The sequence below is a fragment of the Heteronotia binoei genome, chromosome 7 (assembly GCF_032191835.1).
Source record: "Heteronotia binoei isolate CCM8104 ecotype False Entrance Well chromosome 7, APGP_CSIRO_Hbin_v1, whole genome shotgun sequence".
In the NCBI taxonomy this organism is placed as follows: Eukaryota; Metazoa; Chordata; class Lepidosauria; order Squamata; family Gekkonidae; genus Heteronotia; species Heteronotia binoei.
The window spans coordinates 78,185,656-78,208,517 of NC_083229.1; the positions used below are offsets into that span (position 1 = coordinate 78,185,656).

At 45.1% G+C, this 22,862-nt stretch overlaps 1 protein-coding gene across 3 annotated transcripts in view; it reads left to right on the forward strand.

Annotated features, from left to right (window-relative positions):
* The window catches only part of KCTD1 (potassium channel tetramerization domain containing 1), a 105,267-nt gene that overhangs the window by 26,577 nt on the left and 55,828 nt on the right, over nt 1-22,862 (forward strand). The window contains exon 1 of one of the 3 annotated variants that reach the window (XM_060243871.1): nt 19,964-20,071. The exons of 1 other annotated variant lie outside the window; for it this stretch is intronic. Coding sequence is in view for 1 of the 2 variants with exons in the window: in XM_060243867.1 (XP_060099850.1) it covers nt 20,405-22,291 (1,887 nt within the window). In the remaining variant the exon portion in view is untranslated. Of the gene's footprint in view, nt 1-19,963; nt 20,072-20,317; nt 22,292-22,862 lie in introns of those variants that run through there. One more of the 3 variants, XM_060243867.1, reaches the window with a different exon arrangement.

Genomic DNA, 22,862 nt, shown 5'->3' on the forward strand with positions numbered 1-22,862 from the left:
TACAATCTATATTTGTTGACTTTGTGCCATGAACTCTTAGAATCATAGAGTTGAAAGGGACCTCCAAGGTGATTATAATCCAATCCCCTGCACAATGCAGGAAACTCACAAATACCTCCCCCATACACATATATCCCCTATGACCCTTGCTCCTTGCCCAGAAGATGGCAAAACCCTCCAGGATCCCTTGCCAAACTGTCCTGGAGAAAAATTGCTGACTGACCCCAAAGTATCAATTAGTATCAATTTCCATAGGCATGTAAGAAAGGGCCACTGGTGCAACCCTTCCTGCCCTCCTCCTCATGATCTGCCTAATTCGTAGAATCAGCATTGCTGTCAGATGGCCATCTAGCCTCTGTTTAAAAATCGCCAGGGAAGGAGAGCCCACCACCTCCCAAGGAAGCCTGTTCCACTGAGGAACTGCTCTGCCAGGAAGTTCTTCCTAACATGTAAGCTGGAAACTCTTTTAATTTAATTTCAACCCATTGAGTCTGGTCCAACTTTGTGAGGCAACAGAAAACAATTCTGCACCATTCTCTATATGACAGCCCTTCAAGTACTTGAAGATGGTGATCTTATCACCTCTCAGTTGTCTCCTCTCCAGGTTAAACATACCCAGCTCCTTCAACCTTTCGTCATAGGACTTGGTCGGCGGACTCCTCACCATCTTCATTGCCCTCCTTAGGACGCATTCCAGCTTGTCTATATCCATCTTAAATTGTGGTGCCCAAAATTGAACACAATACTCTAGGTAAGGTCTAACCAGAGCAGAGTAAAGCGATATCATCACTTCACATGAACTGGACACTATGCTTCTGTTGATACAACCCAACACTGAATTTGTCTTTTTAGTCATCACATCATACTGCTGACATGTTCCCGAGATCCTTTTCACACATATACTGTACTAAGAGCCATGTAAACTCTTGGAGGAATGCCTACATCAGGGGTGTGTGACCCAATATGCAAAGGACTTCCTGCTACAAAAAAAGCCCTGCTACTGCCAAGACAAGTCTCTCCCATCCTATAATTGTTTTTGATTTTTCCTACCTAAATGCAGTCCTTTACATTTATTTCCATTAAAATTCATTTTATCTGTTTTAGCCCAGTTTTATAGCCTGTCAAGATCATCCCATATTCTATCTTCTACTGTATTTGTGACCCCTCCCAATTTAGTGTCATCTGAAAATTTAATAAGCATTCCCTCTGTTCCTTCACCCAAATCATTTATGATGATGTTGAACAAAACAGGTCCCAGGACAGATCCTTGAGGCACTCCACTTGTCACTCCTCTCTATGAGGATGAGGAACCATTCACAAGCACTCTGGGTGTGATCTGTCAACCAGTTACAGATCCACCTAACAGTAGCAAGATCCAAATCACATTTTACCAACTTGTCAACAAGAATAGTATGTGGAACCTTATCAAAATCCTTAGTGAAATCAACATAAATTATGTCTACAACATTCCCCTGATCAAGCAAGGTAGTAACTTTCTCCCCCCCCCCCCCCAAAAAAAAGAGAGATCACATTAGTCTTACATTTGTTCTTGAGAAATTCATGCTGGCTCTTAGTAATCACAGCCATCCTTTCTAAATGTTCCAGGACTGACTGATTATTTGTTCTAAAACTTTTCCTTGTGTAGACATCAAGCTGATGGGTCAGTGGTTACCTGGATCCTCCTTTTTCCCCTTCTTGAAGATGGGGACAACATTCACCCACCTTCAATCTTCTGGCAACTCATCTGTTCTCCAAGAATTCTCAAAAAAAAATAATGGACAGAGGCTCAGAAATTACACCTGCGAGTTTTTTTAGTACTCTTGGAATGCAGTTCATCTGGCCCTAAGGACTTAGTTTAATTTAAAGAAACTGTTTATGTACTACCGCTATGCTGATCCTAGGCTGCAAATCCCTTCCCTCATCATATGTTCTATTTTTGCTGTGTTGAGCACCATTTCCCTCACAAAAGAAGACTGATGAAACACATTAAAAGTTATCTCTGTTTGATAGTACCTTTATGCACTACTGGTTTAGTATACGCACACTGGTTTAGTACATGCACACTGAACCAAGCATGAGACTCTAATACCTGAATAACCTTGTGTGCTGATAATAAAATCTTGCTTAGGAGTGCCTAACCTTTATAAGGCACAATATGTTTATTGGAGGGGGGGTGACTTTTCTTTCTATTCTCTGTAGCTCAAATGCCTCTAATTTCTTTTGATCTTGTTTATGGCCTGTTCAGATAAAATGTGCTTGTGGTGTGTGTCTTCTGATATTTGACTAATGATGGCAACAGAAGTGCTGATGCCAGGCCCAAGAGCTGTACTTAAAACCCACAGTTTTCTTGCCTTCAAGCTCAGAACTAACCTAATTTCTGTAAGAGGAAAAGATGCGATCGTTTGGCTCCTTGTCCACATATCATTGTTCAGATGACCTTTTCCCTCTGAAACTGATGGGCAGTAAGGCAAAATGGAAGACGGCTGTAAGCTATTCTTGTTACTCCTTCTCTTTCATCTTGCACTTCAAATGTTTGCCCCAGACAGATGCTTAGATCATCCTGGCTGGTTCACTGCTGCTCACACTTTCATATGCACACAAATGCAGCTTCAGCCAATGAAAGAAATGGGAGGCTTGCAATATTCCAAAATTTACTGTTGGTTTGGGATTAAGTGTACTGTTCCGTAGACAGGACTAACAGATTGTATTGCCTAGAAAAAAGAAAAATGAGTTAAAAAAAATTTATTCCAACGTAAACTGGAATACCACTGGACTCCTGTTTTATTTTGCTGCTACAGATTAACATGGATTATGGTTTAGAAATACTCTCCAACAATCTTAGAGGAATTTTATTTTTTATTTATTTGGAAGATCTGTATGCCATTTATCTCATAAATTCAGTTTTTAATAAATGATGTAAATAAAGAATGTCTGATATAAATTGCTGCTTAATACTCTTAATTATTTGCCATTAATACTCATTAGCATCTTCTCTCCATGATGCTGCTGTTAGCTTTGCTTGCTTTTATTTGAATGCTGCCAGAGATTCAGAGTCCAGTTGTGCAGATTTCATTAATGTCAGGAATCACAAAGGCCAGTTGAAACTCCTCAGTTTCGTGAGCCAGTTTGATGTAGTGGTTAGGTGCGTGGACTCTTATCTGGAAGAACAGGGTTTGATTCCCCACTCCTCTATTTGCACCTGCTGGAATGGCCTTGGGTTAGCCATAGCTCTGGCAGAGGTTGTCCTTGAAAGGGCAGCTGCTGTGAGAGCCCTCTCAGCCCCACCCACCTCACAGGGTGTCTGTTATGGGGGGAGAAGATATAGGAGATTGTAATCTGCTCTGAGTCTGATTCAGAGAGAAGGGTGGGGTATAAATCTGCAATTCTTCTTCTCTTTGATATATCCAGGGCTTTTTTGTATCAGGAACTCCTTTGCAGATTAGGCCACATACCACTGATGTAGACAATCCTCCAAGAGTTTACAGAGCTCTTAGTATAGGGCCTACTGTAAGCTCCAGGAAGATTGGCTACATCAGGGGTGTGTGGCTTAACATGCAAAGGAGTTCCTGCTACAAAAAAAGCCCTGGATATATATCAGACCTCAAATGCTTCCCAAATTGCCAGGGCCTGAAGACAGCATCTCACAGGGCATTGCTCTTTTATAATAGGCTTTTCATGGCTCACTGGAAAGTTTGGTAGAATCAGGTAGGATGAAATTTATGATAGGTGAGCAGATGCAGTTCAATCTTTGCCCTTCTTCCACCACAGACACACACATAGACACCCTTCACCTCCCCCTATGGAATTATCTCCAAGCTTTTGGTTTTTTCCTCCTTTGCAGTATGAAAAGGAAGACTGATAATAATGTTTGATATCTCTGTCCAAGACTTTCTGATGTTCCAAATGCTGATGCTACTCCCTGATAAATAACATATCTCTTATGACTTGATTGTGTTGTTCTCCTAAGAGGCTGGGCATGCTGCCTCAAAAGATAAGTCACATTGAGTCCAGTAGATCCAATAAGCATGCAGAGTTTCCCCTGTGAGTAGCCTAGGGAAATGTGCACAGCAGGTAGACTTTGTCAGGATGGCAGATACAGTGATGGAAGCATCAACTGAATTTCCTCCTGTCATAGAGCTATTAAATGCACAAGAGCCTTATCAGAAAAAAAATGTTTTGCAACTTTAGTATGTATTGCAATATGGCATAGCCTTCTGGATGGCTGGAAGGTCCTGCTGCTAGAAACCCTTTGGATAGCATATTGAGGAGGTACAAAACAGAATGTTTATATTTTGGGGGATTTGCTTGTAAAATAACTCCATGCTTGTGGCAGAATTTTGTTTGGATTGGGTCTCTTATGAAATGGGCAATAAGAGTTCTAAGCTCTTCAACACCTTAAGCATCTATATTTGCTGTCAGATAAAAGCATAAGTGGAGAATCTGGGTCAGTGTGTGAAAGTTGAAGTTGTCTCAGGGCATGAATTGCCTTATTTGGTATGATCCTTATATGATACTGGAGAGAAGCAAGAGAATTAGCCTACTAGAAAGTAGGTAAAAGGGAACCCAGGGCAATCACAGCCTGAAATGTTTTGATTTGGCAGTATGATCTTTGAGATTAAGATGCAGCTGGAGATCAGATACTATCTGATAAGAGATGGGTCCAAGCCTTTAAAGGACTTTGGGCAGTAAGCTGCTGGTCTGCACCAGAGGTTTCCTCTGTGTCAATCATGCCAAGCTAAATTGGGACTTAGACTCTGGACTGGCCTGCATGAGAGACCATCTCTCTGATGGTCAAGCCATGAATTTAACTTATTAGAGATCTCTAATATAGAATGGGACTTGGGACTTTAACTGAGAAAATGTAGACTAACAGGAACTTAGACTTTTCATAGAATACTTGACTATAGAATGCTTTACTATAATAATAATAATAATAATAATAATAACTTTTAATTTGTATCCCACCCTCCCCGCCGAAGCAGGCTCAGGGCGGCTCACAACATAGACACATCAACAGTTAAAAATACATATAAGTACATACACATTATAAATCATACTACTATAAAATTAATCATTTTGTAATTTAAAAACTTCTAAGATTAAATTGGTGCTAAAAACTTGACGTTATGCATCATACATTTTTCCCCTGGCGACGGTATTCCTTCAACAGTAAAATTAATTGCTGTGAAATTATTAAGCGAAAGCCAGTTGGAAAAGAGCAGTCTTGTGGGCCCTGTGGAACTGGGCAAGGCTCCGCAAGGCCCGCACCTCTTTTGGCAGTTGGTTCCACCAGTGGGGGGCTGAAATCGAGAAGGCCCTTTCTCTGATGACTTTCAGTATGGCCTCCTTCAGCCCGGGGATTGTCAATAGATTTTGAGAACCAGATCGCAGTAACCTCTGGGGAATATAGGGGGAGAGGCGTTCCCTATGGAACTATGCTTGACTATGGAACTGAATTCTAGCTATGTAACTGTATGAGCAACTGTACTAATGTAATTTAGTTTTGCCTTTCTAACTATATTTTAAGCCCTCTGTCTAAAGGAGAAATTTAGAATCTAATAAAGCCTATTTGTTATTAAGTGTGTATTAGCCATCTGATAACTGCAGGTTGTTTTGGTTTCTGGGTTTTAGTTTTGGGTTTGTGTTGCTGGGGGTACAAAATAAATCCCTCAACAATGCCGTAACCCGCCCCCCCCCCCAATATAAAATGCAGAATCTCATATCAGTTAATGTAGAGTAATTTTGTATTATGTTTCTCACATTTAGTCTTGGCTGAAGTACAGCATTGCTGCAAAATATTGCTGAAATATAGCCAGGCTGTATTTCATAGCCATTTTACATATTGTGCAAATTTGCCATTAAGCCGCACACAGCCTCCTCTGCCAGTTTACCCTGTTTGGTGTAGTGGTTAAGTATGTGGACTTTAATCTGGGAGAACCGAGTTTGATTCCCCACTCCTCCAATCCAAATACACCTGCTGAGTGGCCTTGGCTCAGCCACAGTTCTTGAAAGAGCTGTTCTCTCATATGTAGTTCTTGAAAGAGCTTTCTGAGCCCTACCTACGTCACAGGGGTGTCTGTTGTGGAGAAGAGGAAGAGAAATGAGATTGTAAACTGTTCTGAGACTCTTTGGATTAGAGTCCACTGCTCTTAACCGCTACACCAAAGTTAACTACTACACAACACCATTTCTTCATTCTACCCGGTCACGGTGTATTTGCAGACGCCCTCACTAGGTGCCTACAGTCACTAATGGGCTTGGTGATAGCTTACAGTAATTCATAAAAGGGTGGGTGTGTGATTGGAGAATAGATAGTACTCAACTGGTTCTGGATGAGGTTGGGCTTCCACTTAAATAGCAGGTTTACAACTTGTGGGTGCTTTTAAATCTGGTTTTGCACTGGATGTTTAAGTCATCTCTGTTGCAAAAAGTGTCTTTCACCAGCTTCAGTTGGTGAGTCAGTTGCTGCCCTTTCTCAGCATAGTTGACCACAGATTAGTGACATCTAGGCTTGAGTACTTGGATGTGTTATTCACAAGCTGTACTTAAATTTTTTTAAAAATTCCAACTGATCTTGAATACAGAGATAAGCTTGTTGACCAGGGCAGGACAAAGTGCCAATATGGGAACACCCTTATGCTAGGAACAACTGCCTAAATGGTCTGAGACCAGGTTATCAATAGGATGCTTCCTTCTGTATGAATCTGATCAGAAACTGAGATCTTCAGAGTCCTTTTTGTGTGTGTCTGGCTTTCTGAAGTTAGGCAATATAATATAGTTGAGATAACTTACTCTGTGGTGGCTCTTTGGCTCTGGAGCACCCACTGAAAGGCATTTACTTAATGCCATCTCTTCCATCATTTAGGTACCCAGTTTTGCCTAGCCTTTTTTGCCCAGTCTCTTAGTTATAGCTTCTGCTGCTAAGATATTTTTAAAATGTTTGCTAGATTTTATGTTTGTTTTTCTTCTTCATTTTTTTATTGTTCTATACTTAATTTTTACCCTTGTAAAAACCATCTTGAGGACTTTAAAAAGGATATTTTGTTAAGTCTGGTGTCATCAATCTGCTGATGTGATGACATCTAGCTGTATTTCTCCTTTTCATCTGATCCAGGTGGTGGTCAAGATTTTGAATGAGTGCTTGGAAGTTATGGTGGACTGGATAAGAGAAACTGAAATTCAATCCAAATAAATCTGAATTGATTATAATATAGTGGGTTCGATGCATTGATGAAGCGAAGTGATAGTGATCAATAGCTCTTTATTAGGTACAACATAGCATAGGGCTGAACTCCAAGACTGGAGAACTGGGCCAATGGGGCCAACTATATACAACTCAAGGTTCCCACGCAAGTACGTTATTGGATCATTCAAACCAGCAGGGGGCCTGTGATTGGTGCAGGGCAGCAGGGATTTAGAGTGGTAGTGAGCAAAGGGGACAGATTGGGGGCCCTCTGATGGAGGGGCCATACAGTTGGAAGGGGGTGGGGTTTGAAAGGATGGGCCTGGCCCCTCTCAGGCCCCCCTGTAGCTATGGGCCTGAACAGAGGGTGACTCAGTAGACTGGCTGGCTTGAAGGGGTAACGCTTGTTCTAAGTAGAACTATAGTCTCCTTGAAGGATCAGATTTGGTGCTTCTGAACCCAGCCTTGCATATGGAAGAATCTAAGACCATTAGAGTCTTTTATCAGTTTCAGTTCATTCACCACCTCCACCATCTATTGTTAGAACATAAGCGATCTAGCTACTGGCCATCTAGGTTTACTTATTATATATGGAATTGTCATATAAGTGTATCCAGAAATCTCAATTGGTCTAAAAAGTTGCTATTTTTTATGAGTATGGACAGAGAGGAGTAAATTTCTTCAGTACTCCATTGATTTATTTGATTACTGATCTTTGTATGGATTTAACTGCATACCATTCTGCATCTCCCACTGAGGTACTGCTCTGGATAACATCACAGGTAGATTTGCAAGAAGGAAGGCATTATTCATTATCACTACAGCATCATAAAACTCCTTCAGTTCTGCTTTTAGAAGTCAGGTAAAGATGTAATTCTTCTGCCAGGCTTTTAATTACATATTATATTTTGATTGGTTTTATTGATGTTACTTACAGTGCCACCATAAACAGCCTTATGCCCTTCTAAGACTATTGTCTTTGATTGTTTTGTTGTTGGGTTGTTTTGTCACTGTATGAATCTGTACTCTTGTCTGTGAATTATGATTTATTTCTATTGATTTTCATTTGTTTCATTTTTTTACACAACTTCAACTATTTTAACCACAAAGACAGTCAAGAAAACTAGTGTATAAACACCTTAATAAATAGCTTTAAACTGTGGCACCAAGATTACTATAGATCTCTGTTCAACCTAGGAAAGATATTTCCCCAATTTAACCCACAAAATGTAATGAAAATAACAGCCCTTGAACATTTTACTGGTCCTGTTATTATGCTGGAGGGGCTAACAGTATTACAAACAATAGGATGAATTGCTCCTTAATGGGTTAATTCTTTCTGTGGATTGGAGTAAGCTACTTGAAATAACCTGACACATCCTCTCCCAGGATGTGTTAATGGAGAAAATCGGCACCTGCAAATTTTAATTGCAACATGGTGTTTTTCCAAGGTTCAGAAAGTGATAATTGTTGTTTGCTTGTATAACAATGGGCTTGCAACTCCTATAAACTCAGGAGCTGTAATCAAATAATTCTGCAACACTTTCAACCCAGACATTTGTGAACTGATAGCAGTGAAGCAGACAAAATTTATTCTATGCAGCAGGGTTACCAGATGATAATTTTTAAAAGAATAATGATGGAAGAATAATGATGAAAAGAATTATTTTTTTTTAAATCATGATGAGTTTAAATAATTCAGGATTGCCACCTTTTCCCTAACAAGCCTCCAGTACTTTCGAGGGCTGTGTGATAACACATGCTCAGCAGGTGAAGCTGTCCCTTCCATGTATCTACAAGCCAGGGGAGAATTTTTGCTTGTTATAGGGCTAGCTCCCTTCCTGAAATGAGAAATCCTGAAAAGTATGCTGGTACTACTGTATGGGATTGCCAGATTTTCAATTGATTTCTAAAGCTGTACCTGTTGTTTGCATCTATTAGTAATATTTTCAGTTTTGAAGATGTAGTGATTGAAAATGTGTTGAATATATGTTTGTATTGCAGCTACTAATGGCACTGCCAGAAAAGAATAGGCAACTTTATTTTCCACAGTTGAGTAATTATACTATGTAAGACTGTTGTTGCTCAACTAATTTTTAAGCCATTAAGTGATTACAGCCTATTTAATTGAAATACATGGGCAACACTTTATTTTCAGTACAAAAATAATATGTAACTTCTTTATCTTCTAGTCAAATTTTGTTTTTATCTAATGTCCAGTTTTGTGACTTGGTTATATATATTGCTTTTCCGTACCCTCAGCTGCTGATTTTCTTGGAAGTTGGCGAACAAGTATTGGAATTACATGTTCTTTCATTCATCTGCCCTCACGCTGCATTTTCACAGTTGTTGAGTCAGTTTATTTTCTTCAGCACATGTTTTAAATCAGAGGTGTTGAACTCATTTGTTATGAGGATCTGACATAAATGTCACTTTGTTGGTCCTGGCCAGGTGTGCCATAAGCCATAATGCTAGGTCCCAGAGATATAAACTTTATAAAGGACAGCAGCTCACAAGCTCCAAGTTGGTGTGTCCTCACTGCAAAACATCATGGGCTGGAAGAGGGTATAGAGGGAAACCACATGGGTGGACTGAATTGCCAGTGGATGCAGCTCTCAGCAGATTGTCCCATGTTACTTGACTGCTGCAGGTGAAGTTTTTCCACCATGCTGAAACTGCAATTGGAATGGCTCCACCTACTCCCCTCCTTGAGCAGTCTTATGTTCCCTCCCTTGCACCTGTTGTTTGTGGGCTGCATAAGAGCCCTGGATGGGCCAGTTCTGGCCCCCTGGTCTTATGTTTGACACCCCTGCCTTAAATAATCAGAATTTTGTAGGGAGAGTGCATGTTTCTATCACTGCTGCATTTTAAAAGGGACTAAAATATCAATATACTATTATAATGGTGGCTTAAGCACATTCTCTGAAATCACAGTTTTTGGAAGCTGGGAATTCAGAGAATCTACTTAGACTTTCATTACATTGTTGTAAAAACCAAAACCACTCATCTTTGGAGTCCAATCATAAAAAACTGGGCTGAAGGAGCGTATGAGGTGGTGGGACAAAGAAAACTGACAAACATAATGCAAAAGGAAAAAGGTGACTTAAACTTTGCTTGCAGAAAAGGATTGGTGAAAAAGTGGCCTCAAAAAAAACTGGAAAGGGGGGGGGGGGAAGCAAAAGCTAACAGCACAAAAATGCATGCAGAAATCAGGAGATAAACCAAATCAGGATGAGGCCATAACAGACATTTTAATAACCCATGCAGAAAACACCCTACTTTTTTGTTTATTTTAAAATAGTTGAAGAATCACATTCTAAATTATTTGTGGCCAGGGCCGGCTCACCCACTAGGCAAACCAGGTGGTTGCCTAGGGCACCGGGAGGGTGGGGGCACCAAATTGGGCTCCACACCCCCTCCCGGTGCCCCAGACAAGCACCTAGTTTGCCTATCTCCTCTGCCTGCCACCACTGCTGCCACTGTCCACCCTTCCGCTCTCTTCCCTTCACCTCACCCCTCTCCGCCACACCTCCTCCTCCTCCCTCCCTCCCTTCCCCACCCACCCCACATAGATTTCAATGCCGGAACTGGCTCTAGCACTGCATTCCAGCTATCTAAAGCCCCTCTCCCCCTGCCCGATCACTCGATCGACAGGCAAAACCATGCCGTGGGCTGGGCTGCACTCACAGTCTGTCAGGACCAGCGTCCTGAAAGGGTGGCCCTGCTGCTGCTTCCTCCTCTTCCCACTTCCTGGATGGGAAAGGAGTCAGCGGCAGTGGGGCTGCCCTTTCAGGATGCTGGTCCTGACAGACTGTGAGTGAGGCCTGGCCCCGCGGCGCAGTTTTGCCTGTCGATCGAGTGATTGGATGGGGAGAGGGAGGCGTTAGCTGGAATGCAGCTCCAGTTCCAGCATTGAAATCAATGTGGAGTGCGGAAGGGTCAGGAGGGAGGAGGAGGAGGCATGGCGGGGAAGGGAGGAGGCGCAGGGGGGCATGGTGCCGTGGGTGGGAGGCGCAGGGATGCTTTTTGGAGGGGCGCCAGGCAGCGAGCCTGCCTAGGGCGCCATGGAGTGCCGAGCCACCCGTTTGTGGCAACAGGCAAAACCTGTGATTTCAATATGATGTAAGTATCTTTTTTTTTTTAATTATAAACAATCTTTTATTGAAGCTTGTACATGATACAGAAAACTTGTAATATCAGATTAATTCAAATAGGAAATACATTACAGCAATCAATACACCCCCACCACCCTTCCCACCCCATCACCAAGAGCCTAAGGGGGGTTACCAAAACATAAATTCAAGTTCCTCATTTCGATTCCCACACTTTTTATCCATAGATACAGCGGGTTCCAAATTTCTTTAGTAGTTGAATAAAACTGTCCTCTCAGTTTCATTGTTAAGATATCTAATTCTACTGCCTCAAATAGCTTTTGTACAAACTCGTCCCTTCTTGGGATTTCCAGTGAGTTGAGTAAGAATGGATATTTTATTGGTAAGGTTCTATCAAATGGCAGGTTAGCTTAAAAGATTTACAGTGTGGTCCTAAACAGAATGACATTCTTTTAAGTCCATTGAAGTGAACAGGCTTAGAAAGGTCTATCACTGTTTACTTATATAACATTTATCCCTTCCAGCATGGGATTCAAGGAAGTATAGCTAGGGTTCCCAGGAGCAGTGATTTCTAAGCACTAACCAGACCCACACCCATTTAGCTTCTGCAAAATTGCTGTGCCAGACAATAATGTGGAATATGCTGATTTATCTCTCAAAAATGCATTTTTACTTACAACTGAAACTTTTGGCCAAAGTTATGTGGGAGAGCCAGATTTGTTTTTAATTGTAAGCAACCCCAGGGGCTACAAGTGTACAATGGCACCTAATTATTTTCCCTATATTATCTTAACAATCTAACTCTTCATTGTGGACACTAGATTTGCTAGCAGCAAATACATTAAGAAAATATTGCAGTACGAAGTGTTTAACACATCATCTCAACTGTTCCAGTAATTTTGAAGCCTCTTGTCTTTAAAAACAAATATGTTGAGAGATTTTCTGAAACTTTCACAAGGTTCCATATTCTCTCCCACTAGGAGAGATCATTCAGGGACCTGGAATTGTCACTAGGTATGCAGATGACAGTCCTCCTTTCATTTGAGAACCTGTGGATAATCTTAACTGGGCTCTAGTAGCCATAGGATGTAGGCCAACAAACTGAAATGAAATCTAAATAAAATAATAGGTGCTGTGGATTGGCACTAGAGCTGATCGGGGAACAGATGTACAACTTGCACTGCATAGAGTGAACTTACAGTCTGGACATGTTTTTGGATGCCCTGTTGACCAGGCCCATAGCCAGGAATTTTTAAGGGGGCATTTAAATTTTTCAGGGGGCACTTAGCACTGGCTAACTTAAATAATTCCATTATGAAATAAATAATAAATAATGAAAGCTTACACACTCATCTACTAACAAAATGACCCCACCAACCCAGAGCCCAGAGCCATCCTTCCCTACAGGCTCCTCAGTCTTCTCTTCCTTGGCTTGTGAAGTGGCTCCCCGCAGCCCTCTGCATGAGGTTTGCTTCATCGGAAGCTGCCAGGCAGAGTGAACGGAGAAGAAAATTCTCCATTCTCCACCGTCCGCCCCTGGTGGAATGCAGCAGCACAACGGCCCTGTCTGGAGCGCAGGACCTTAAAAGCACCACAGCAACTCCAGCTCAATGGGTACATATCCAAACCATCTGGATCTGGAGGCCAAGGCTTTCCTGAGGCATTGAGGTCAAAAGAGAAGCTTGAAGCAAGGAAGCTGTTCTTTTTGCAAAAGGGAAACAACCCTTCCTTTTTTTACAGAACACCTTCCCAAACCCTACCCTATAGCCAGTTTCCTGTTTTTCCTTCCCAAATGTCAATGATGGAGGGAGGGAAAGTTCCTGCAGCCCAGGAGAACCAAGCCACAGTGTGCTCACCTCCTCTCCCTCCAGCTGGACACTTCCCCAGCAGGGCCCAGTCAGGTTGCAGAGGGCTTCACCCACCCCCTAGGGCTGTGATCCCATGGCACTGCTGAGCTCCCGGAACATCTTTGGTGGCCTGCTCCGCTTTAGTCTTCTGCACAAGGCCAGCTACATTCTCCAGAGTGGACCATTTTCTGCTTTATTTTGCCACTACAGTCTTCACAGAGGACCCCCAAACAAGTGCTGCTATTTCTGTGTGAATTCTCGCCAGCATGTGTGACTTTCCAGTGGCTTCACTTCCTATTCCTGAAGGCAGTGCAGGGGGTGTTCATGTCAGGGGCCATGCCTTGCCAACTTGGGTGGCCTTTGAACTAAGTTGAGGGCCCAGCCCCCAGATGCCCCACCATCATTATGGGCCTGCTGTTGACCCTAGATGCCCCTGTGAATTCCCATGTAAAATTTATTTATAACATTTATTAGTTGGCTTTCTTTCTTATGAAGCTCAAGACGGCTTACTACAGAGATACAATACTTAAAATAAAATACAAAACCCAAAATTTAAAAACCACAACTTGACCAAGTGCAGTCCTAAATAAAACCATCAACAATGAGGTGGCCAGGCATATCTCCCTGGGGAGGTTGTTCTATAATTTTTTGTTTTATTGTTTTAATATTGCTTACTGTTTATTTTTTGTTGTTAGCTGCCGTGAGTCTGCATAGAATAGGCAGGATATAAATAAAACGTTAATTAATTAATATAATTGTGGAGCTGCCAGTGAAAAGGCCCTCTCTCATATACCCACCAAACAAAGTTCTGATTTAGTGCTGGCCCTAGGGCACATGGTGCCCCAGGTAGGCTCCCTGCCTGGCGCCTCCCTGCCGCCTCCTGCCCTCCCTTCACAATGTTGCATTCCATTGCCTGCCCTCTCCTCCCCCCCCCCCCTGAAGTGTGACAAGGCTGGGAAGGGGCTGGTGGTGGCTGGCAGCAGTAGCAGGGGTGGCAAGCTTTGGGGTAGGGGGAATGCGGCGGAAGGCAGTTTCACCGCAGAGTGATTCGAATTACAGTATGGCAGTCTGATCGATAATATCCAGAACAAAGATATTCGGAACAGAACTGGGTCAGTTTAACACGGACTCAACACGCTGTGTGAACAGGGTCCAAGAAGACCAGAGTGCATCTTTCCAGTTTAGGTTGGTTCATCTATTGCAGCCTGGTAGGAAAAAGACTGACCTGCCTACAACCACCCCTTCTTGGGTAATATTACAGGTGGAACACAGTAATGTGATCTGTGTGAGGTTGCTTTTAAAGGTTTGGAAGCTTCAGTTGATTCAGAAGGTGGCAGCCAGGATACTTATGAACAAATTACTCCCATCATGTGCCAGCTGGTTGCTACAGTGCTTCCAGATGCCAATACAAAAGTCTCTAAATTGCTTGGCTGCAGGGTAGCTGGCAGACTGCTTCCACCTAAGGCAGGTGTGGCCAAACTTGCTTAACATAAGAGCCACATGGAATAAATGTCAGATATTTGAGAACCTCAAGACAGGAAGGCAGGCAGGCAAGCAAATGGATGGGGTGAGGGGAAGGTGGAAAGAAAGCAACTTTAAATTCATTCTCCAAGCCAACTGACGGGGCAGTGGGGGCTTCAAGAGCCACAGTTTGGCCACCCCTGAACTAAGGGGAGGAAAATATCCCATCCCTTTAATAGAGGATTAATAGAATATTATTTACTAGGTGATATTACTTATCTCCATGCAGTGAAATCTTTCAGTGGCCCATTTTCCTTCATTAAGTCTGTACTACAGGGGGCAGGATCTTTTTCTCCAGGCATGTTGGCAACCCTACCTCCATATGTACGTGTGTGTGTACATGTTCTTAGATTAGTCGAAGACTTATTGTAAAAATCCCATTGGCGAAATCTGATCAGTATGAGACTATATAAGGGCTTCTACATCAGTTGGCTGCTTTTTGGCAGTCACTCTCCCTTTGCTATTTGTCACTGTCCCTTGACATACATATGGTTTCTTCTTAGAGACCTTCAGAAACATCTGAAAATACTTTTTTTACCTCCCCTTTAATGAATGGTGGTCCTTGAAACCATAGCTTTATCATGATTTTCCTGTTTAGCCATGCTTAGTGGCCCCCTCTCACTGAAGTGATCTTTCTAAGCACTCAGAGCAGTCTTGTTGGCCATTTGGACTCCTTAAGAGGGTCCATTTGCTTAATGGAGAATTATACTCCATGGGGGGAGAGATTAGTCCTTCTCTTCCTGCCCAAATCTTGGCTTTTGCCCATTCTGGAGAGAAAGTGTCATCAATCTCAAGTGAGGGGGCAAGGGCTTTGGGCCAAAGAAAGCAGGTGAACTAGGGACCAGTTCAAGGGAGTTGTGTTAGGGAATTATTTGTGATGTTCTTGCCAGGCTTCACTGTACTGTTAGCCCAAGGAAATATTTTTCTGTGATCAAAGTTCAGGCAAACTGTTCATTGTTTTGAGACCTGCAAGTTATTAAACAACTGTTGCATTTTTTGTTTTGCCTTACATGCAATCCTTTAATAAAAGTTTTTACGCCCATCTGAGATTTATTTTTTCTTTCTCAGGCTTGGTTCCATATCTAGGCAGCATTCCCCATCCACACCTTGTAGGAGGCAATGGTCTAGGAAGTAAGCTCAGGATGGACAAAAAGAAATACTGCTTTACACAGAGAGTGATTAAAATGTGGCATTAGCTGCCTGAGGTTGTAGTGGCAGCCACAGGAATAAACTGCTATAAAAGGGATTTAGATAGATTCATGGAGGATAAGTCTGTCAATGGCTACTAGTCATGTTGACTGAGGGTAACTTCCACATTCACAGGCACTAAGCCTCTGAATCCCAGGGCCAGGAGGCAACATCAGGGGAAGGCCTTAACCCCTATGCCCTGCTGTTGGCTCTCCAGAATAACTGGTTGGCTACTGTGTAAGACACAAAATGCTGGACTAGATGGACCATTGGTCTGATCCAATAGAGCTCTTCTTATGTTCTTAGGTAGAAGGGAGTACCCTAGGTCCTCTCCAAGTTATAGTAAAACCAGGTTGGTGGCAGCAGAGTAAAATACCTGACCTACTTCAAAGGTTAATGGAGTAGGAGAAAGAGTGGGGAGAGGTTCATGTTTGTCCTCTGCTGGAAAACTGTTTCCTCCTATTCAAGTGCATCCTGCTTCTCTGACATCAGAACACTGCCTTTAGTTAAACCAGGGGTGTCAAACCTATGGCCCATGGGCCAGAATTGGCCCACCCAGGGCTTTAATCTGTCCCACAAGTGGGCCTCTCTTCTCCCCCCCTTTCCCTGCCCATTCTCACCCTTATGAATTCAAGCTGCCTCAGTGCAGGAAGCAGAGGATGGGGCTGCAAAACTTTCCAACTTGCTCAACGTTTTAGTGCGTTTCTCTCTGCCTCCTCCTCACAGATAGGGTTACTGATAGCGTTGCTTCTTGTTTTATTTTAAAAATGACATTGCCAAATCCCACTTTCCATTTTAGGCAGGCATCTTTTAACGGTGGTGGGAGGGAAGGTTTAGGACCAACCACAGCTAAAATATAGAATTCTATAAATTCAAGGAACTCCAGTTTTGCAGAGAAATATTAGTTTTAACACACACCCTCCTAATGTGGGGTTCCAGTGGAACAGCAGAACAAGTGCTGAAAAGGTCAACCAAAATTATTATCTCAAACCACCCTGTAAACACCTAAGAACCTGGAGAGCCACTCCCATTTTTTTAGTAGACCAGAAGAGAGAGAAGCTTGCAATGCTCAGCCATTTCATGCTCTCCCCTGGATTCTAGGTTCAAAGTATTTATATTTTTAGTTTCTGCTGTGATCCCTGCACTTCTTGATGTTTTAAAGTGGCATTGCTAAATTCCAATATTTTCCCACCTTTCCATTTTAGGCAGGTGTCTTTTCTGGGGGAGGGAGGGAAGGTTTTGGACCACAGTTAAAATATAGTTTTACGAACACAAAGAACTCCAGTTTTGCAGAGAAATATTAGTTTTAAACACACACACACCCTCCTAACATGTGGCCCCAATGGAATATCTCCACTACCTGGCATTACATTTTATGACACACATGGCCCCAGTCCAACAAAGTCCCATTCATGTCACATCTGGCCCTCACAACAAATGAGTTCAACACCCCTGAGTTAAACCTTGTCCCCAGTGTTTGTAAGTTTTTCATAGCTGTTACCTATTTTAACCGGTGTGTTTGAATTTTAATAGTTTAGCATTGTAAGCTGTCTTGAGTATTTATCTTTAAATAGAAAGATGAAGTATAAATATTGTAATAACTATGAAGTGTTGCTGTCCTGACCCAGATAGACCAGGGAGACCCCAAGGAAGTCCAGAGTCGCCACGCAGAGGCAGGCAATGGCAAACCACCTCTGAACATCTCTTGCCTTGGAAATTCTACAGGATTGACCTGGCAAATAAATAAAGTGTCACTTTTTAAAGTTTCCCTTAGGGATGATCTGCAGTGGAAAATTGACTAGGGAAACTCTCATTGATTTGTCTGTGGCTTATGATGGCATCAGTTATAATATCCTTCTGGGCCATCTTGGTAGGCTGGAACAAGAAGAGACTGTGTTGCAGTGGTTTGTCTTTTCTGTTGGCTATACCACAGAAAATGAAGGCTGCTGTTTTGATCCACAGCCTTAGTATTACAAGGTTCCATTTTACCAACTTTGCTGCTCACAGCCTTATGAAGCTACTGGGAGAGGTTGTCTAAGGATATGGGATGTCTTTCACTTTCACCTTTCTGCCTAATTCTAAGGCAGTGGAGACTCTGAATCTATGTCTGGCTGTATGTTATAAACTGTATGGGATTGTTGTTGCTCTTCTGAATTTTTAGAAACCTTGCACACACACACACACACACACATATATATATATATATTAAATTCACCATCAGGGCTTCATATCAATAGTCCTTTTTTGCAAAATGTTTTCAAAGTCCCAATGAACCTACTGGGAATTCTGAGGAAACATGAAAACAACCCTAAACATATTCCATTGTAATTTATAGGGGCCCTCCTGTTTAGTATAATTGTTCCTTTTAACTCAGCATTCAATTTGTTTCTTGAGATAGATTTCAGCTCTCTTCCTTTCCTGTCATAACAAAAATTATGCTGTTAGCTTGACTTTAGAATATTACTGTTAAGTAATTTGCTCGGATTTCAAACAAACAGTCCTGCCTTTGGTCTTTTTAAAATGTTATATGGCCTTTCCAAAATGTTTTGCATACTTTTGCAAAAATACACTTTCTTGCTGTCAAATAACCCTTGAATCATTTTAGGGATCAGGCCAGCAATAAACTGTCATCTCTGACCCTATCTGTGAATCATATCTGGGATGTTGTGATTGCTGGTTGCGACTTGTCAGTAGTCTGACAGGATTTCCCCACAATTTTGTTCCAGGTGAAAGTACACTACTAAACAGGAGGGGGTGAGACTGAATGAAAACTTGTTCACTTAATATGAACTACAATGCAAAGAAATAATGTTGCTAGTTTAGCTTTACCAAGAAGGAAGGAAAACTGTGTGCATATGTGTGTGTGTGCGTGGGGAGAGGGCAAATTCACAGAACATTCCCCAGTCACAGATCCTGGATACTCACATACGCATGTCTTGTTTCTCTTAGTATCAATCTGCTTTTGTTGTGAATGAAATTGTCCCAGTACCCCATCCTCCTTTCGAAATAAAGGGGGTAAAGTATTGAGAAATGTTAACAGGAGCTGGTTAAAAGTACTAGTGCCACAGCAGTAGCTTAAAGTTAAGGAGGGATTTGTGGCATCTGGAAATGTTTTTGGAAATGAGCTTCAAAGAGGGAGGGGAGAAAGGAGGGAAATTGGTGATTCCAATGGGTACTAACTTCAGGACGGATTTCGGCAGTGTGAGGGCTTGCAGAGTCCCGTACAGCCGGAGGGGGAGATGCCTGTTTGAAAACCTAGAAATTGGTGGGGTGGGGGCAGGAATGATTGGGGAGGGGGGTAAATGAGCCTGTGTATGTGTGGGAGAGAGAGGCAGAGAATGTTGATGGCTATGCTCTGCAGGGCGAGGGCTGTGCCGTGTGTGTGCCTGCGTTGCAGCTGCTTGTCCCCGCAGGCTAGAAATAGCTCTAGATTTGCCTCTTGGCTGCGGACTGTGTGGGTTTTACTAGCCCTGGCGGCTTCCAACGCTACTTGCTGCTAGCTTCCTACAGCTTATTAGCGCCAGACAGGAAACAAGCGGGCTTCCTTCTTTTGTACACAGCCTGCCTGGAGTACTCTAAGAGGCTCCGAATCTGCAGCGACGGCCCCTTTGGAACGCCGCTTTTCCTCGGTCCCTTTCCGAAGAGTCTGCTTGTAGTCTTGCCAGATCCGCCGCCTCTCGGTTCCAGCCGCATCCTAACGGCGTCTGCCTCCCTCGAGGCTGCTCGATGCCTTTGCCGTGAAGCCAAGGAGGAGCGCAATCGACACGCCTGGTATGCAACCAGTGTGGCTTTTTTTTTTTTTAAGGGGGGGGGTGGTAGGTGGGATGGCCGGGTAGAGACAAGGGAGGGGGGAGTGAGCGAGTCACTCAAAAGTGCTGACGATCCGAGAAGTTTCTCTCCTACCGGAGCGAGCTGAGCGCCGCGCCAACTGCTGAGCCTGGACTGCGATGCCGCCTTTCCGTGTTAGGCTGCCAGAAGTCAGCGGGGAGGAGCTGCCTTGTGCGATAAGCTGCCTGCCCCCTCGCTCTCCCGGTGGATCTCACCTGCTGCTGCTGTTACAGCTGGTGCCCCCGTAGTCCTCGTTCCCCAGACTCCATTCCCTTCCTTCAGTTGCAGAATCTCCCTTCCCTTCCTCCCGTAAGCAATGAGAGATTGGGGGCTGGCGGGCCGCTCTTCAGGCATCACTTAGCGGACAGCAGCTTGCGCCACACTGGGGCTGGGTAAGTGAATCTTTCATGCTCAGTCGCCCTTTCTGCCGGATAGCATGCACGGGCCAATATAAACTAACTCTTTGCATTGCGTTAGCCTTGTGTGTAGTCCTAGATTGGGGAGGGGAAGACTTCCAAGCTGCCGTGCCTGTCTGTGGTTCCGTATTTCTTTCCCCCCCCCACCCCATTCATCGCATAGCAGCCACAGCCACTGGGAGCGCGGCCCCTTTAAGAGCCCAGCTTTGCCTCCCGGTAGCTGAAGGTCATTAAACACAAAAGCTCTCCAGCGCTGCGGTCCAATATAGCGCATGCGCCCTGCCCGAGGACTGGCAGGGAGACGGCAATATGGCGAGAATGCCTGGCAGCGGCGGCGGAGAGTGGAGCACCGGGGGCGGCGGCAGCAGCGCAGGAAGCGGCGGCGGAGGTGCAGGTGGCGGCGGAGAGAACAATGCGGGGGACCGGCACACCGGCCGGGCTGGCCCCCACCGGCCCCTCCACTATTGCAGTGCTGGGGAGGACGAGGACGGGGAGGACGAGGATGAGATCCAGGAGGTGCAGATAACGGGGGACGAGGAGGCAGCCGATGGGGGGATCCTGCTCCTGGACGAGGAAGAGGAGGAGATGATGATGGGGTTGGAGTGGGACGCCGACGACCAGCCGGGCCATATGATCCGTATGGACCGGGGCACCGGAGCGCTGCTGGACTCTTCTTCGGCTGCCGTGTGCAGCGTCAGGGGCCGCTTCGCAGTCGCTAGGGGCGGCGGCACAGGCGCCAGCAGCGGCGTCGGGGCTTCCGCAGGAGGTGCCCCTTCGGTCCCAGTTAGCGCCCGCGGCGTTCCCGCCTCCGTCGCGGGCAGTGTGGCGCCCGAGGACTCGGACCCGGAGGCGGAGCTTTTGCTGCAACGTCCCGAGCGGGCCCGGCTGAGCGAGAACACCCGCCTGGCCACCCGCTACGCGGTGCGCATCTTCCGCGAGTACCTGAGCGAGAAGGCGCAAAGCCCGGACTTCGAGACCATGGACAAGGGGGCGCTGTGCCGGGTGCTGCGCTCCTTCTATGCCGAGGCGCGCTCCAAGAGCGGCCAGCTCTACTCCAAGTCGTCGCTCATCAGCATCCGCAGCTCCCTCAACCGCTACCTCAACGAGCCTCCTTATTGCCGCACCCTCGACCTCACCAAGGACCCGGAGCTGCGCGCCGCCAACCTCACGCTGGCCGCCGTCATCCGCAAGCTGGAGGAGCAAGGCGCCGGCCCCGTCGTGCAGAAGCAGGCCATCACGCGCGCCGACCTGCGGAAGCTCTACACCTGCAGCGTGTTCAGCACGCAGAGCCCCTTCGGGCTCCTCAACAAGGTCTGGTTCGAGACGTGCATGTACTTCTGCACGCGGGGCCGGGAGAACCAGCGCGAGCTGGAGGAGGATTCCTTCGGCCTGGCCATGGACGAGGACGGGCGCAAGTTCGTCTACTTCAAGGCCCTGGGGCCCTACCACAAGTCGCGCTCCTCGTCGTGGAGCAAAAAGCGCGCCGAGAGCAGCGACGAGGAGAACCTGCCGCGCATGTACGAGACGGGCACCGAGTTCTGCCCTTATGCCAGCTTCGTCAAATACCTGGCCAAGCGCAACCCGCTCTGTAAGGCCTTCTTCCAGCGCCCGCGGGACCACTGCAGCGAGGGCGACGTCACCTGGTACGAGAACAAGGCCATCGGCAAGAACCTGCTGGGCACCCGCATGCAGATGCTCTCCAAGGCCGCCAAGCTCTCCAAGACCTACACCAACCACTGCATTGGCGCCGTCTCCATCGCCACCCTCAACAGCATCGCCGGTATCGGCACCAAACTGCCCCCAGGCGCCCCCGCCGGAGAAGGCTGCTACGCCCTCAACGGCAGGGCCCGCCCCTCGCCCCTTCCCGCCAACTCCTACGTCCTCCCCAAAGACGGCGACAGCGCGCCTCACGTCAAGGCTGAGACGGCGGCCGCTGTCGTGCCGGCCAAGCGCTCCCTCTATGAGGTGATGTACGCAGCTGGGGGCGGGGCCGCGGCTGGGGGAGACGCCTGCGGCCCCTCCTCGTCCCCCAAAAGACTCTGCCTGAGGCCCGCCGAGCCTTTGGACGCCGCCGCCTCTGTGGTGGTGGTCTCAGTGAAACACGACCCTTTGCCTCTCCTCATCCCTGAAGCCAATTGCCACAGAAGCACCAACTCTCCCACAATAATTTCACCTGCTATTGTTTCCCCCGCACAGGTAACAAAAGATACCCGCCTACCCTTGCTTCCTCCCCCTCCCTTTCTCTATACACATCAGTTCTTTTCAAGTTGCTTCAGTCAATCTAATGGAATCACCTGCCCAAAAGGTTGATGCGTGTTGCTGTCCAGGCAGGCAAACAGCTGCTGTTGCTGAGCCTGCACTGGTGTTTAGATCAACTTTGGCTGCTCAGTAGGCATGAAGTTATTCTGATGCAGGCTTGGACACTTTCCTAGTCCTCCCTCCCCCTCTTGGGACAACTTCCTGTATTCTGGTTTTTAGTTTTGGACTTTCTAGGAGAAATAATTTTAAATTTAAAATAATCACAGACACCACCATCCCCATCTCGCCCCATGCAATTTATGTTGTCCCAGATCTCTGCTAGAATTGTGCATACACATTCATCTGTTGTGCATACACAAATGTGTGTTTCCAGATACAGGATTAATAGTTGTTGAGGAATGTTGGCTGCTTTCTTTCTTTAAGAGAGAGACACAATTTAGACAGTTCCTAGATTAATATTTTAAGAGTTATATTATTAAGCTAATGAATTGTTTAATTTTGAAAGTGC